Source organism: Scophthalmus maximus, chromosome 1 (assembly GCF_022379125.1).
Source record: "Scophthalmus maximus strain ysfricsl-2021 chromosome 1, ASM2237912v1, whole genome shotgun sequence".
Taxonomy (NCBI): domain Eukaryota; kingdom Metazoa; phylum Chordata; class Actinopteri; order Pleuronectiformes; family Scophthalmidae; genus Scophthalmus; species Scophthalmus maximus.
In genome coordinates, this window is record NC_061515.1 from 9,211,149 (window position 1) to 9,225,821 (window position 14,673).

General features: G+C 47.8%; 1 protein-coding gene across 2 annotated transcripts in view; it reads right to left on the reverse strand.

Annotated features, from left to right (window-relative positions):
* The window catches only part of LOC118301870 (transcription factor HIVEP3), a 38,896-nt gene that overhangs the window by 7,279 nt on the left and 16,944 nt on the right, over positions 1-14,673 (reverse strand). Inside the window, exons 1-4 of one of the 2 annotated variants that reach the window (XM_047332357.1) lie at positions 11,934-12,029; positions 3,528-5,894; positions 2,563-2,858; positions 275-2,332 (exon numbers count right to left, since the gene is read on the reverse strand). In XM_047332357.1, the coding sequence (XP_047188313.1) occupies positions 275-2,332; positions 2,563-2,858; positions 3,528-5,544 (4,371 nt within the window). In that variant the 5' untranslated portion in view covers positions 5,545-5,894; positions 11,934-12,029. Of the gene's footprint in view, positions 1-274; positions 2,333-2,562; positions 2,859-3,527; positions 5,895-11,933; positions 12,030-14,673 lie in introns of those variants that run through there. The other variant, XM_035627518.2, reaches the window with a different exon arrangement.

A 14,673-nucleotide genomic window follows, 5' to 3' on the forward strand; every position in this document is an offset into this window, starting at 1 on the left:
ACGCCCCCCCCCATATAAAATTTTTTTATTTTAATTTTAAAATTTGGAATTGGGGCAGTTTATGAGATTTCACGCAGCTTCCCATGGAACTTTTTTTCTCATGTGTGGTAGTAGTTACTATACTGGGAGTTCCCCTTCAGGCACATTAATGTGGTTATATATAAGACCAACCCATTATTTAAAAAAATCTATAAGCATAACATTTTAGAAAAGTTTAGTGTCTCCTTATCAGACTGACATAAATTCAGTGAGGGTGTATTGTGGTTATGTTTACCTCTGACAAATGGGGCGTCCTGCTACTGGCAGCAGACAATTTGCTGTTTGCCGCGGTTGGAGCCGTGGCCATGGTATACGTCTCCGAGCTATACTTTTGTTTGGAGCACAGTAGAGACAAGGCCATTTTAGTGCTGAGGCCTGGCAAGTTGGGGTTGTGAGCACTTATGCTCCATGTAGAGTAAACGGAGGTGCACGGGTCCCTCTGGGTGGAGGGGTTGGGTTTGACATAATTCAGGTAGCACCAGTTGACTGAGGTGGAGGTGTGGAGGCTGGGGTATGAAGGGGTGCTTAGTCTCTCAACCCCCTCTTCCACAACTGGCACCTCTTGCTTTTTTTGACTTGTCTTCTCAGCTGTCTCCCCCTCCTCCTCCTCCTCCTCCTCACCCTTTTCTTCCCTGATTTGTTTCCTTGGTACTTTCTCCTGCTCCCTCTCCACTTTCACAGTTGTGACCTCTACCCTCTCAGGTTGTTTCTTCTCTCCCTCTCCCAGTTTTCTCCCAATAGCTTTACTTTCATCCTCCTCTCCTACTTTCTTTTCCACATCCACATCCTCCTCATCCTCCTCGTCTCCTGCCTTATGTTGCTCCCCCTCCTCTTCCTCTTTTACCCTTTTCTGGTGACGCTGAGCCTCTGTGCTGAGTTCCAGACTGGCTGCAGGAGAAAGCATCCGTTTACTTCCTCCAGCACCCATGGGACCGTATGCCTCCCCAGATCCTGAGGCCAGCTTGGTTGGCAGAGACAGGGGAAGAATGGTGACTGGAGAAGGGACTTTTAAGTAAGACCTTTGCAGTTTTTCTCGCTCAACCTGGCCCATGATAACCATAGCTGTGCAAGAAATGGGCTCCTGTGAGCGTGTGCAGGCCAGGATCTGGGATAGGGTCGTATACATGGCACTGGCATAGGTAGGTACATGTGTCTGGAGGCGCACTGGAACCACAAGGGACACTACTGGTGTAAGCTGTGTCAGGCATGTGGCAATGACCGGCCGTGGGTGATGGTAGGAGATTGTCACGAGGGATTGACGTATACGGTCAGAAGACAACATCGACGAGATGGAGGGTCTGCTGTCTGTTGTTGGAGGGGAAGGAACATGTGTGGTAAGTCTTGGAGGAGCAGGCAAGTATAGGGACTGACTAGGTCTAGTGCTGGAAGAGAACTGGAGAGGAACTAATGGAAGCTGATGGAGTGGTATACCCAACCGTTCAGCCATGTGGATCTGTGCTGGGTGTATTGGTATATGTGGAGGTCCGGACTGTGGATGTAAGAAGGCTCTGTGAATGATCTGGGTGGACAGCACTTCAGTGATGGCTGTGGTGACAGGGAGTAGCTGGGAGATTGACCCTGGGCGGAATGCTTCTTGGTGTCTGGGCTGCAAAGGGAGAACATCCTGAGGGGGCGGGAAGATTTGTGGCTGTAACAGCTGTAAGGCCTTTCCTGTAGGTTCCAGGCTGAACCGGGGGCTCTCAGTTGAATAGAGAGGAGGAAGGATGGAACAGGAAGGCCTAGGTTTTGGACCCTCTGCTCTGGACAACTGACTCATGCTGGCCCCCTCTTCCTGTTCAGGCTCCCCTAAGGTGGCATGCTTCACAAGCAGACACTTTCTCCTTTCTTTCCAGGAGGACGTAGACTGCTGAGGGGACAGGGACCCATAATCAAAGGACTTGCTTCTGATCTCGGGGATCTGCTCTGTTTGCTGAGAGCTGGTTGGGGCCTGCTCTGAGGCTGAGCGCCTCATCTCCTTGTGGCTTTGATGGTGTTGGTGGGAAGAAGGTGGCACCATCAACATCTGGGAGCTTTGGCTGCCGACAGCCCAGGTGACAGGCTCCGATTTTGCTGTATCCTCGAAAGAGGCAGAATGGCTTGAAGTGTGGGAGATGCTGCTTTCTTGACTGGGGCTGCGGGACAGAGACGCAGATTCAAAGCTAGACTCTCCAGAGGACTGGGCTGCTTCTGCCAGGCGGAGTCTCTTCTTCTTTGGTGGCAGCTTCTCTGCAGGGAGCTGGGCCAGAGACTGGCTACGCTGAGGCCACTGGAACTCCTCCATTCTCTCTGCCTCCTATGACAGATAAAGAGCGAAGTCATTTATACATCCCAAGTACATCCCATGTACGATGAAGGGACCCTGACCTCTCACCTGTTCAAACAATTTCTTAGGATATTTGAATAATTAAAGTAATAATTTGAATAATAAAATGATTTGAGTCAAAAAAAGAAACCCCCCCTAAATAATTTCCTTTAGAACAGAGGAGAAGAACGAAAGTCTATTATCTTTAAATAATATTGTACCTTGGATGAGGATGATGTCACTGGCGGTGACACAGATGGCATGTCAGCATCAAGCTCCGCAGTGACAAGTATCTCTGGCACTTGGATGTTTGGCTGGCGGATAAGGCGAGATGTAGAAGGTGATGGTTTTGGCTCGGGTTGTTGTGTTTGCTGACTCTCTCTGAGGTCTGGTTCCTGACTTTCCATGGATATACTCTCCTGCTTCTCAAAAGAGCTTGTGTGTTGGATGACGGACACACCCTTCCTGTCCTGCTGCTGCTGCTGCTGTTCTTTTGGCTCAGTCTGTGGAGAAACACCTAAAACATACAGCACAAAGAAGAAATCTATCATTAAATGATATACTATCTGGCGCACTGCTTTCAAATGATGACATTAATTTGTTGATGGATTTCATACTCTTACCTGTAGCATAGTGTTATTTAGCACCGTGACTTTTCCTTTCTGTTTTCTGTGATTTACATGAATGATGTAGTTTGACTCATTGTGTAAATGTTTTCCTAATCTATATATTTCAAAAGTTAAAAGAGGAAACACACTACAAAGGTATTGCAGAAAAGGAAACCATTGCTCATGCAGGATAATGTTATAATTTCCTCCGCCAAGAAATTTATGTTTTCACCCCTGTGCATTTGTGTGTTTGTTTGATAGTCAGCAGGATTATGCAAAAACTTATGAACGGATTTCCAAGATCGAAAAAAAAGGGGCGTATCCAGGAATTTTTTATGACTTTAACATTGAGAGAATGTTGTATTTTTTGACACCTAAACCAATTTCCCAAGAAGTAATGAAAGGATCTTGATGAAAAAAAAAAAATTAGGAGCACATTTAGGGGACTGATATCTATGGGTGTGTGCAATTTGGTGCATCCTAATTGAATTGAAGGGGACTGTTGGGCCTTGGCGGAGGTATGCACTAATGAGTGCCATTCTAGTTTTATCTGCAGCAGACGGGATACTTAAACAGACCTGAGTGGGCCTGGCTGTGCTCCGGTCTGCTTGGCACTGGAATGGGGCCCGCAGAGCTTCTCGACATGGCTACAGATCCAGGGCTGGGAGGGTCCTCCTCCAGGCTCTCCTCTTTTCTCCTTTTCCTCACAGCCATGGCCAGTGCCCGGAACTTATAGTGCATCATCATCGGGGGGCGATCCTCCCTGCCTGTTTTTCTCACATCCCTGCTCTCTTGTTCCAGCGTTTGCTGTCCTGAGCAGGTGCCTCTGTGGGCCTCATATGCTTCAATATGTTGGAAGTGAACCCCACATGCTTCACATTCAAACAGACTGGGACTCTTTTGCTGTTGCGATTGCTGATGCTGCGGCTGCCGGGCTAGTTCACTGCCTCTGGCTGAGGAGGTCGAGGAGGTGGGACAGCCCCCTTGCAGCATTATCTCCGCTCCCAGGGGGACTTCTATGGCAGGTTGGCGCTTCAGCATACGTTGAGCATGACCAGCCCTCATCTCAGCTACCACTGCTTGCTGCTCATCAAACGACTGGCAGAGACGGTAACCTCTGGGAGACATGGTGCCAGAGGTGGAGGGCTCTTCTTGGCTGGTGGAGGACGGCATTGAGTGGCTTCTAAGCAGAGGCACCGATGACAGTTCCGGGGTGCATGGTGGATCTGCCTCAGGATTGTGGAGGTGCCTCGAACCACTGGGCCCAGGAGTTTCTCCTTTGAAATCAAATGTGTTGGGGTCTTTAGGGGCACTAAATTTAGGTGACTCCATGCTGCTCTTCCTGGACAGTGAGGAGCGTCGGGGCTTTACACTGTCAATCTCACTGGTGTCTACTACTGCTTCATTGATAGTGATGAGCTTCGTAATGTGTTCTATTACTTGGGTCTTGGGCACTGTGAAGGGAATGCTCTTTTCATCCGTTCCTAAGGACGAGGACAGTGAGGAATGAGGCTGCTGCAGATGGGGACTGCGCTGCTGCCCTCCCAACCTTCCATATTTCCCTAAAATAATTTCTGCGTACGTTTTGGCACTGGCACTGGGGGGGCTAACTTGGGACAGTTCAGTGCTCCCTGATCCGGAAAAGTAGCCAGACTCTGTGCTGCCTTTACTGCCAGGGCCTAGAGAAGAAGATGAGGTGGAAAGAGAGGAGGGAGGGTCATCTGGAGAAGCCATTGGTCCACGTTTTCTTTCACTAAGCCTCAGTGCAAGTCTTTGCTTGACAGCCTGGGAGTCTTCAGGCCTCTGGCTCTCCTCTGTGCCTCCCAGCCCCTCCTTACCACCTTTCTTCTGCAGGCCCAACATCTCCTTAGAGGAGGTCTTACTGTGTTGGCCCGTCTCTTCCTCAGACTCAGTGCTTTCTCCTTCTGTGTGTTCCTCAGGGTCTTCTCCAACTCCACTCCCCTCTGGTCCACTTAAACTGGGGTCATCACGACTGGATGCCAGTCCTGCTTTAATGCGATGGGCATGGGACTTGCGGTGCTTGTACAAGTTGCTCTTGGTCTTGAAAGAAAAGCCACAGGGGGCACAAGGGTAGGGTCTTTCCCCTGTATGGGAACGAATGTGTTTTTGAAGAACGCTTGGCTTGGCACATGGACGGCCACAGTAAGTGCACACATATTTCCCTGGTTTTGGGGGTTTCTTCTCCCCTTTTCTGGGTGAGCTGACCCCTTCAAGGCCCTCTTGGCTGGACTGAGATGGGACCCCATGACCATGCTCAACCCGGGTGGAGGAAGTAGAAGGGAGGGATGAGGTGGATGGGGAAGCTGTAGAGAAGAAGCTGCCTCCTGAGGGACCTGGGTTGTCCGATTGCTGCCATGCTACCGCTTGCTGCTGCTGTAACCGCAGCAAAAGGTCAGTGCGTTTGGGTTGGCGATTTTGCAGGCGGCCCAAGGCTCTGTGCACTGGACGAGGATTAGGAGGCTGCTGGGGCTGCTGTGGTGGACAAGATCCCAATGAGGATTCAGCTGTCACATGCTGCTGCTCTTGTCTTCCAGAGCGCTGCCCATCAGCTGGACGGCTGGGCTCAGCCTCCATAGAGTGGGGAGGAGGCCTCACAGACACGCAAGGAAGGGCTCTTGTAGCCTCATGGGGCTAACCGCCAGGCAGCAGAGAGGTCAGAGGCAGGGGGACATTGACAGACTGAGATGTAAATCAAAACAGAGGGCCTTTCTCAGTGTCGGCCAAAAGTTATTCAAGAGGACCAAATGAGGCATCATTAAAAGGTGCCCTGGAGCTGCACGGATGCAGGTAAACATGGATCATTTCTTTGTACAAAGGAGCTCTGCTTCTGTCCAGCTTCAGCCATTCTAACAGCCCTCCCAAAGTCTTCTCTGCATCTTCTTTGTTGGTTGTCAAGGTGTTAGTCATTCAGCTTTTCAAGGGGTCTACAGGAACACAGAAAGACAAGGAGGATCAGAGTCACAAAAGTGTAAACATATTAATGTATGTATCAGATTATATAAAGAAGGTTATGTCATAAAGAGCTACAGGAAAATGCCGTAAAAATATTTCTCAAATAGTTCTAATTCCTTCCTCACTTTGGAGGAAAAGGCAACAAAAATAAAAGAAGGTTCCTGCTCTGCTGACTTCAGCCCCTGAAGTTCAGGGCTCATTACTACACACTCAGAAACAGAAAAACACAGAACCTCGTGACAGCCAAGGGGTTTTCAGAAAGCCTGCCTAACAGTCTGGGAAAGAGTTAGGTTGGTAGAATAAATGTCCAAATATCATTCATGTCCTGTTGTCAAATTTGAAATTAAAAATTGCTCCCACATAATTTTCTTTGACAAACAGCGTTACTTTGTGTTTCTTGGAGTCGTGTTGAATGAGGCCAGTGTTGCAATGAGAAAGAATTAGCCAGTTAACTGGATCAGCAACAAGTTATTCCTCTCACCTGTCCGTCTGGCTTCAACTCGTTATAAGTGCAGTGTGCAGTGATTCAGGAGACAGGTGCACACACCTACTGTAAATCTATTAAGTCATGTTAGTAACATATATTCTCGCTATTGGAGCGTTTGTAACCCTTTTAAAAACATAATAATCCTCTGGCAGGTGAATCACTTGATTCAGCATTTGAGAATCTTCTTAAAATCTAGATCAAATGAAAAATGTCCTCTCTCACTCAAATCAGACATACGACAAATTAGTTCTGACCCAGGACTATAGATTTTATGGAAACCATGGTTAAAATTCCTGACTTGATCGAAGATGGTCACCTTGTCTGAAGAAAATTGCAACATCACTTCATGGTGCAAGACAAGTTAACTTTTAGCTGAATGCATGATGTGGGGAATTCAGAACGAGTAATACTGATTTCCATGGTCATTTTGGTCACGTACGGTTGTATCCTGACCGATGACTGGCCGACTCCTGGCATGAGCCAGAGCAGGGCCTCACCCACAGCACAGGCAGCAACAGAGGCACAGAGTCAAAACAAACGTTGGAAATATATGCTTATCTGATCTGGCACTAAAGCTAAAGGGGGTAAATGGAGGGGGGCTGTTTTCTAGTAGATGAGAGGACTTGACAGCAACTAGGTCTCAGCCTACACCTCAGCCACCAGGGTGCAGTGTTTATGAGGGGCTAAGATGGGAGTGGTTGCTTGTCTGCTGAACGGGTGCCGTGAAACCTTTTTATGAAAATGGATCTATTGAAATATTGCCCACTCACACACTACTAGAAGGCTCTGTGTATGAGTACAGATGGTCATGGAGACTAAGAGATGAGGCAATGAAATCTCTCTTTTTTTTAATCAAGATGTATGCTCAGTAATATTTCCCACTTACCACAAATCCTGCACTCTGTCTCAACTGGAGACACAGCATTTCTTGTAGCGCAGCCAATCAAAACACATTCTGGGAATGGATGGGGCCAATCATAACATTTTCACTGAGCAGCCACGCTCAACCGCTGACAGTCCCAGCACGGGCTCATCCATAGCATCAATCATCGTCGACGAGGTTGATACTATTCGCAACCCCCTCCAACTCTGTCAGACTCTGGAGATCAGTGCTCAGTGAAGGAGGACACTGTGTACGTTCACCTCATAGTTGTAGATCTCTATGATGGTGCAGACAGCATGCACCACCTCTGACAGTTCCAGGAACGTACCAGGAAAGAAGACAGCAAGAAAGGGCGGCCTACAAATGCTTTAGCGCCGGTGCAGAACAAATGCAGAATCTGGCTATAAAGGAGGTGAGATACAGAAAATTCACAGGTGTTCTATAATATTAGATATGTGCATGTGAAATAGAAGTAAGAAAGATGAAGTTGGACGAGGTGGGGAGGAGGAAAAGACTGAAGCAGTGATCCGGTGGCTGAATAAACAGGCCCAGCGGAAGACTACAGCTTGAGTTGCCAGTGGTGGCAAGGCAGCAGTGACAGTTCATTTTTTTTTTTTTAATGAGCCACACTCGCTCTGTTCATATGTCGAAAAACACACACGGCACAGTCAGCCTTCATAAGTGGAAAAAAAAAGGAAAGAGAATCACTCTTCCTCTTGGAAACGACTTGACAGATTCTCGGCTCCATCTCCACGTTCCCCCACATTTGTTCGGGCCAATCATCTGTTTAGTGTGCGTTTCTCCGAGCAGACCAGCGTTTTGATTACAGGAGACTTACACAATCAGCACTCAGCAATTATCAACACCATTAAAATTCACTCCTCTGTTTTCAATTTGTCTTCCACCGTCTCAGCTGTACAGGGAAGACTTCTGTGTGCGGTGACACACAGAAGTCTTCTGTCTTGGGCTGTTGAGAGAGACACATTAGTCTCTTGAGTTACATGTAGGGACGTTAGATCAGGAGGGACTGGGGCTCTCAGAAGAGAAACACCCAGTGTCAAGAGGGTTGTCCCTCACACACTTGAACTTTAGAGAGAAAAGTGACATGACAAGAAAAGAGGGGTGGGTTTGGGTAAAGGCTGGTCAAATGGGAGAGGGTCTGGACGTGAAGAGCGATGATGCTGTGCATAGAAAACAGAAGGCCTGAACAGGAAGGTATGCAAAGAGAGCAAGACAAATCGTCCTCCTCAACGTCCTTGTAATGAGTGTCTCTGTTCGTGTAGTTAGTTAAAAGAGTGTACGTTTTAATGATCTCTGGCATAGCTGTTGATGCAGCCCTTAAACAGGGCGATTAGGAGATTTTAAGGTTGAGGGAGAGCACTGCTTACATTATTCATGACGGTCTAGACTGCCAGCTCTGAGAGGGGAAACACACAGTCAGGGCCTTGCCAGGAAGATGAGGGAAAAGGAATGCCAGAGTCCAGCCTACATTGAGCCAAAACACACACACACACACGCACACCCTCCAGCACACTTACAGTGTACAGTACTACGCTCTCCAGAGAAATACCCACCGACACGCAGCAGCCAAATCCACTCTGACAGCTCTGACCAGCCAATCAACTGCGGTGCCCTGAGCTGACCTACCCTGGTACCACTCAGCCCATCCACTGCTGTTTGACGAGGGGTTTTCCTTTCTCATCATCCTCATTCCACAGGCATGACTTGTAATCAGCAGCACCCATTACATTCAACACTTCAGTGCACTAAGGGCACGCGCACACACACACACGCACGCACGCACGCACGCACGCACGCACGCACGCACGCACAAGCACACGCACGCACACACACACACACACACACACACACACACACACACACACACACACACACACACACACACACACACACAATCAGTTGACTGTAACGTGAAAATATTAGTCATTTAAAGGAAGACACGCAGGTTATGTAAATCTTTCTAACCTCATCGATGAGGGTGAGGCAAGGGCGTTCTTCCTTCGGCTCTATTTTTAGGCTGAGGTGCGAGCAGGAAGCCACCGATGCAGCTGTTACACAGTGTTATGTTCTTCTCACGGGAGGGGCCAGATCAAAACCACCCAGGCTAATAGTAGGAGCGGTTTGCAAAACGACAAACTACGAGCACACGAGCACGTTGTCCAGTTCCAGTCCACCACGAACCACTGTATGATAATACACAACACAGCCTCATGTTGCATGCAGTGATTTGTTGCGTGAACTACTTTCTGGTGTCTGCGGCTAAAATGTGATTAAAGACTGGTCCACTGAGAAAAGAAGACAGGATGAGTGAGGAATGTGTGTGGAGACATGAGCGCGCGTGTGTTTGTGTGTGTGTGTGTGTGTGTGTGTGTGTGTGTGTGTGTGTGCAAAGGGGCTTTGTCAGCAGAAACAGGCACTGATGTTTCTGCTCCCAAGGGAGCCTTGACACACGGAAGAGCTCACATGAGATGTCCTTCTCACAGACACACGCAGACACACACACACACACACACACACACACACACACACACACACACACACACACACACACACACACACACACACACACACACACACACACACACACACACACACACACACACACACACACACACACACACACACACACACACTGTCTCTTTCCATCACCTCTGCTGTTTCAATTAAGCCCAGTGGTTACTTTTAAAAGGGTAAATGCCATAAAACAAACATTTAGCTCATCGCCTGCTCAATAAGTAGCACGGGAGCTTTGCTGCAGTTTTACAGTTAAAACTTCATTATCATGCACAGGAGGGCACGGCCAGCAGAGTTAGTGTTCATTTCCTCATCAATACCCAGACGTATCCGTGCAGCTGGTAATGACGGATAAAAATATGGGCTAAATATTAAATTACCCTGTGCCCTGAGAATAGATAAACCCTCTTAAGTGCTTTTTAAAAAATCTGCTGTCAAACTGTCCCGCCCCCCCGACACACACACACACACACACACACACACACACACACACACTCCCCAATTTTTCCTTACTGGCTGTAGCCTGGTGCAGGTTCCTATGGAAACCAGCCTACTCTGAGCAACAGCAGATGGAGAGGGAGCTGCAGGTCTAAATTTATCTCCCAGCATCCTCTCTGACTACAGACGCACACTGGCAGCAGGAAGTAAAGAGGGGAAATGCTTGGCCTCTGCTTGTGTTGACAAGCTGGCATGACCCCCGATATCTAGCCTCCTCTGAGTGACGACGGGTTGATGTCACAGCAGGTCAGTACATACAGCACCACCTGCGACAATGCTCGTAGTCTCAATGAAGCAATACAAAAAAATAAATATTTGATAAGAGACTAAGCAGCATTTTTTATAAATTACAGTAAATGGAAAATTAACCCACAGTCTTTCTCTGTACCACCACCAAATTGATATAGTTGTAAATCAAACTCAAGCCCCAATGCTTGTACATTAACACAATCACAGAAGGAGCAGAAAGGATGTTTGGTAAATGCCTTTGGGGGGGGGGGGGGGGGGGGGGGGGGGGGGGGGGGGGGGGGGAATAGCCAGACGACAGAACAAGAAGCGATAGAGCACAAGACCTCGAGTCATCGAGACTCATACTCATCCAGGAATACCACGGCTGTCAGTCGGAGCACAGTGCTAAGGAGGAGGCCGTCTGAAAAAACAGCACATACCACAGCTCTCACTCACTGTCTCTCTCGGCACTGTGCGGGATGCATGGGGATCGCTGCACCTCTGAGGCCAGGCGGGATGATGGGAAATGTTTGATAAGATTGGCAGTTCAAGACCGTCGCACTGTTCACTTTGATTAAACACAAGCCGGTGAACCGCAGGTCAACACCGGCCTTTAAATCAAACACCAGTGGCATGGCAGAGCCGGGTAAGGCACACCTCGACGGCGGGAGATTGCACTCAGAGTTTTAATAATACCCCTGGCAGTTGGAAAATCTGCTCCTTTGGTGACACAATAAACTGAAGAAAAGAAAAAAACTGACCACAACTAAATTGCAGGTTTGTGGAGTTTCTGACATTTTATTTCATTTTATTTGTGGCCAGGAACTCTACTGTTTTTGCAGTCACTTCGTTTGTCAATTTTAATTACACGTACAGTATATAGCACATCATTTGACTCAGAAGGCTCTCGGGAACTAATAGAAGTCACAACAGTCGTGAACTGCAAAAGGAGATTTCCATCTTAAAGTACCAGTGAATTTGCATCCTAATGTCCAAATAGCCCAGCGGTACCCTGCGGAAGTGTGAAATATCCCAGGTATATTGTCCTGAAGTGAAAAAGAGACTTTGACACTGACAAAAGAGACTAGCTTAAACTCTATAACCACTTAAAATACTAGGTGTTAAGGTGCGAGATTATCATCAACCAAATGGCAAATTTCACGATAAAAAAATATAAATGTATAAACAATTCCCAACAATTCTGACACTGCTACAATAACTAAATAACTATAGTTTGCTGCACCTGGCAAGTAACGTAATGAGGAGGAAAAGAGAAGAGGGGAGGAGAGAAAGACGGAGAGAGAGAGTGAGACAGAATGAGGGGAGGGAGGCGCAGAGGGGGAGAGAGAGAGAGAAACAGACAGACAGAGTTTAGATTACCTGACAGAGCAGTATGGTCTTCCCCCTTAGAGACGCTTCACAGGCACTGTGAGACAAGCAGAGTGCCAGAGAGTGAGAGCGGATATGACTGTTTGAGTGGGTGTGTTGCAGAGACAGAGAGATGGAGGGAGGAAAAGAGAGAGAGAGAGAGAGAGAGCGAGAGAGGCTGGGGGTGAGGCAAAAAGAGAGAGGGAGAGAGGGGGCAGACTAAATGAAGGTTCCCACTGTAATGTACAGTAAGGGAAGGACGAAGGAAGAGGAAACTAAAAGAGACTCATCACATCAGAGCATGATCCCCCCCCAAAAAATCGAATCATCGTCTCTAAAACCACAGTAACCGCATCAATTGCCATGTTTCTCATTACCAATGCAATCGAACAAAGACGTGCACCTACACACTCAGGACAGGAACATCCGCTGCTGTTTCTTTAACTCAGACACATTCGGCGTTGGTGGCACACCAACTGCTGATAAGATAGGATTACAGACAGGTCCTACATGGGGGTTTTCCCCGGCAACACAGAACCCTGGAGGCGATGCCTTTGCAATTATCACCACCTTATCTGCAAAGTTGTCTTGCTGCAGCAACGCAGCAGCCTTCTTCCTAAAAGCAAAGTCTCACCCTACATGAACATGCCTCTTTTACGTAAAATATATATATATATTCCAGTTGCAGCCAGAGTGCCACTGTGCTGCATCTGTAAATGGATTCCGGAGTGGCATCCATTCAAGCGAGCCCCCGCATTACTCAGAACTCGGGCTCGGCCTATCAGCGGCGCAACACAGGAGAGAGCGAGAGAGAGAGAGAGAGAGAGAGAGAGAGAGAGAGAGAGAGAGAGAGAGAGGGAGAGAAACAGAAACAAAAAGAGAAAGAGAGAATTCAGAATGAACGGAGGTCCCGCTGTTCCATAGAGCCTTGCCTCACTGGCAGAGCACAGGAAGTGTGAGTCACACACTCTAAATAAACACACTCGCACAGTTGACGAGCCGCCGCACAGAACGAGCCGATGGCACAGGCCAGCGACACGTGGTGGCCTGGTGGGACAAGATGGTTCTATCTTTCTCTAATTGCTTCCATTCATTACATTTCTTTGTGTTTTTTTTCTTCTTTTTTAACCTCATCTATCATACACCTACTTGTCTCTCATTTCAGTTGTCCCCTGCCCTTCCCACGTGCCTCTCCTGTACTGTGCACTATTCTTTTGCCTCGGCTCTGTGTTTCCTCTCTGATTTTATTTGGTTCCACTCAATAGGAGTGTTGTTCACGACTTGGTGATTGCCCCTGGCTCTGTGCGGCTGCTGGCTGGCTGCTGTAGGGGACTGTGCTGGCCCGATGCTGCACTTCTCTCACAGGCTGCTGGCTTCGCTGGTCGAGGCACACTGTATTGTGTCTGCCTGAATGCGCTCATTGTCATCCTTTACAGCACACACCTTCTATACTGTACTTCCCTGTGAGGGACCCTCACCCATCCGTCATCCCTTTGTCCTCTGTTCCTCAGACTGGGGGGTTCTGACGGGAAGGTGGCGAGGGCAGCCGAGGCTCCGGAACAAAACCGCCACTGTGGCGATGATTGACAGCGAAGTTGCTCTACACAGACGTAACGATACGCGAGGCCAGGGACCGGGCTGCAGACACGCAGTCTGCTCAGAGGCCAGAGAGAACTAGGAGGTGTTCAGTTGAACAGCTCTGCGAGCGACAACAGAGACGATGTTAATTTTGTAGACTAGGAATACATTGGGAAGTGCAATGATCGTGAAGGTGTGAAAGCAAGCTTTCATGATGCCATCATAAACAGTAGCCATATGCTACTCACTGGCCACGAGCACGTCAGGCTCATATTATGCAAAGCTGTTCTCATTTACAGTGAATGGAAACAAGGGCTCTCATGTGGTATGGTGGTCACATTGGGCAATTTCACATATATGACACCCACCTACCTCTACAATATAATGCAGAGGCAGACGACACCTAAAATGCAAACATCATGCTTTATGGGAAACTTCATGTTGTTTTGGAGCAGTCACGGACTATAATTTAGACCAAATGAGTGGTTTGTGCGTTTACAGAAAACCATACAGATGTAATATTTTTAGACTCTCACCACCATAAACTGCAGTGACAGGCAGTACGACGGGCAAATACGGGCGTACTCAGGGAGGGTTCTCTCTGTTTTGAGGGCAGATTATTCCAGGCTTGTAAACTGACCCCCACATATGTCCATATGACTGTGGTGTTATCATAGAAACAAGAACTATTTCAGATGGGGAGCCCACCTTGTGTATAAAAGCCACTTCAGCGCCTCATCATACCATTCTCACCATCCACCTCAAAATAAAAACCTACATAAAACTTCAACACATCTCCTCCTGTCACATGAGGTTCAACCCCCTGCTACAGCATGGGTTTAATAAAAGACCATGAGAGGCGGGAAAGTCTGTTGATGGTCTTTGAAGGGGTGACACCCGTAAACGTTGTTCAGACACTAAGGAGTGTGTTATTGAGCAGGCAAGTGATCATAAATGTAAATTGTAGAGTTGACGAATGTCCAGTATCAGAAATGTCGTGCTACCATATCTCGACAACGTGGATTCACAAACCGGGATGATTGCCTGTTAGATGGCTGATGAGCCAAATTATATTATATTATATTATATTATTATATTAAGGACCTGGTGTCAGTAGCATGGAAGAAGTTGGGTAGTAGTTGGGTTAGTAGTTGTCGGGCAATGGCAGGCACAT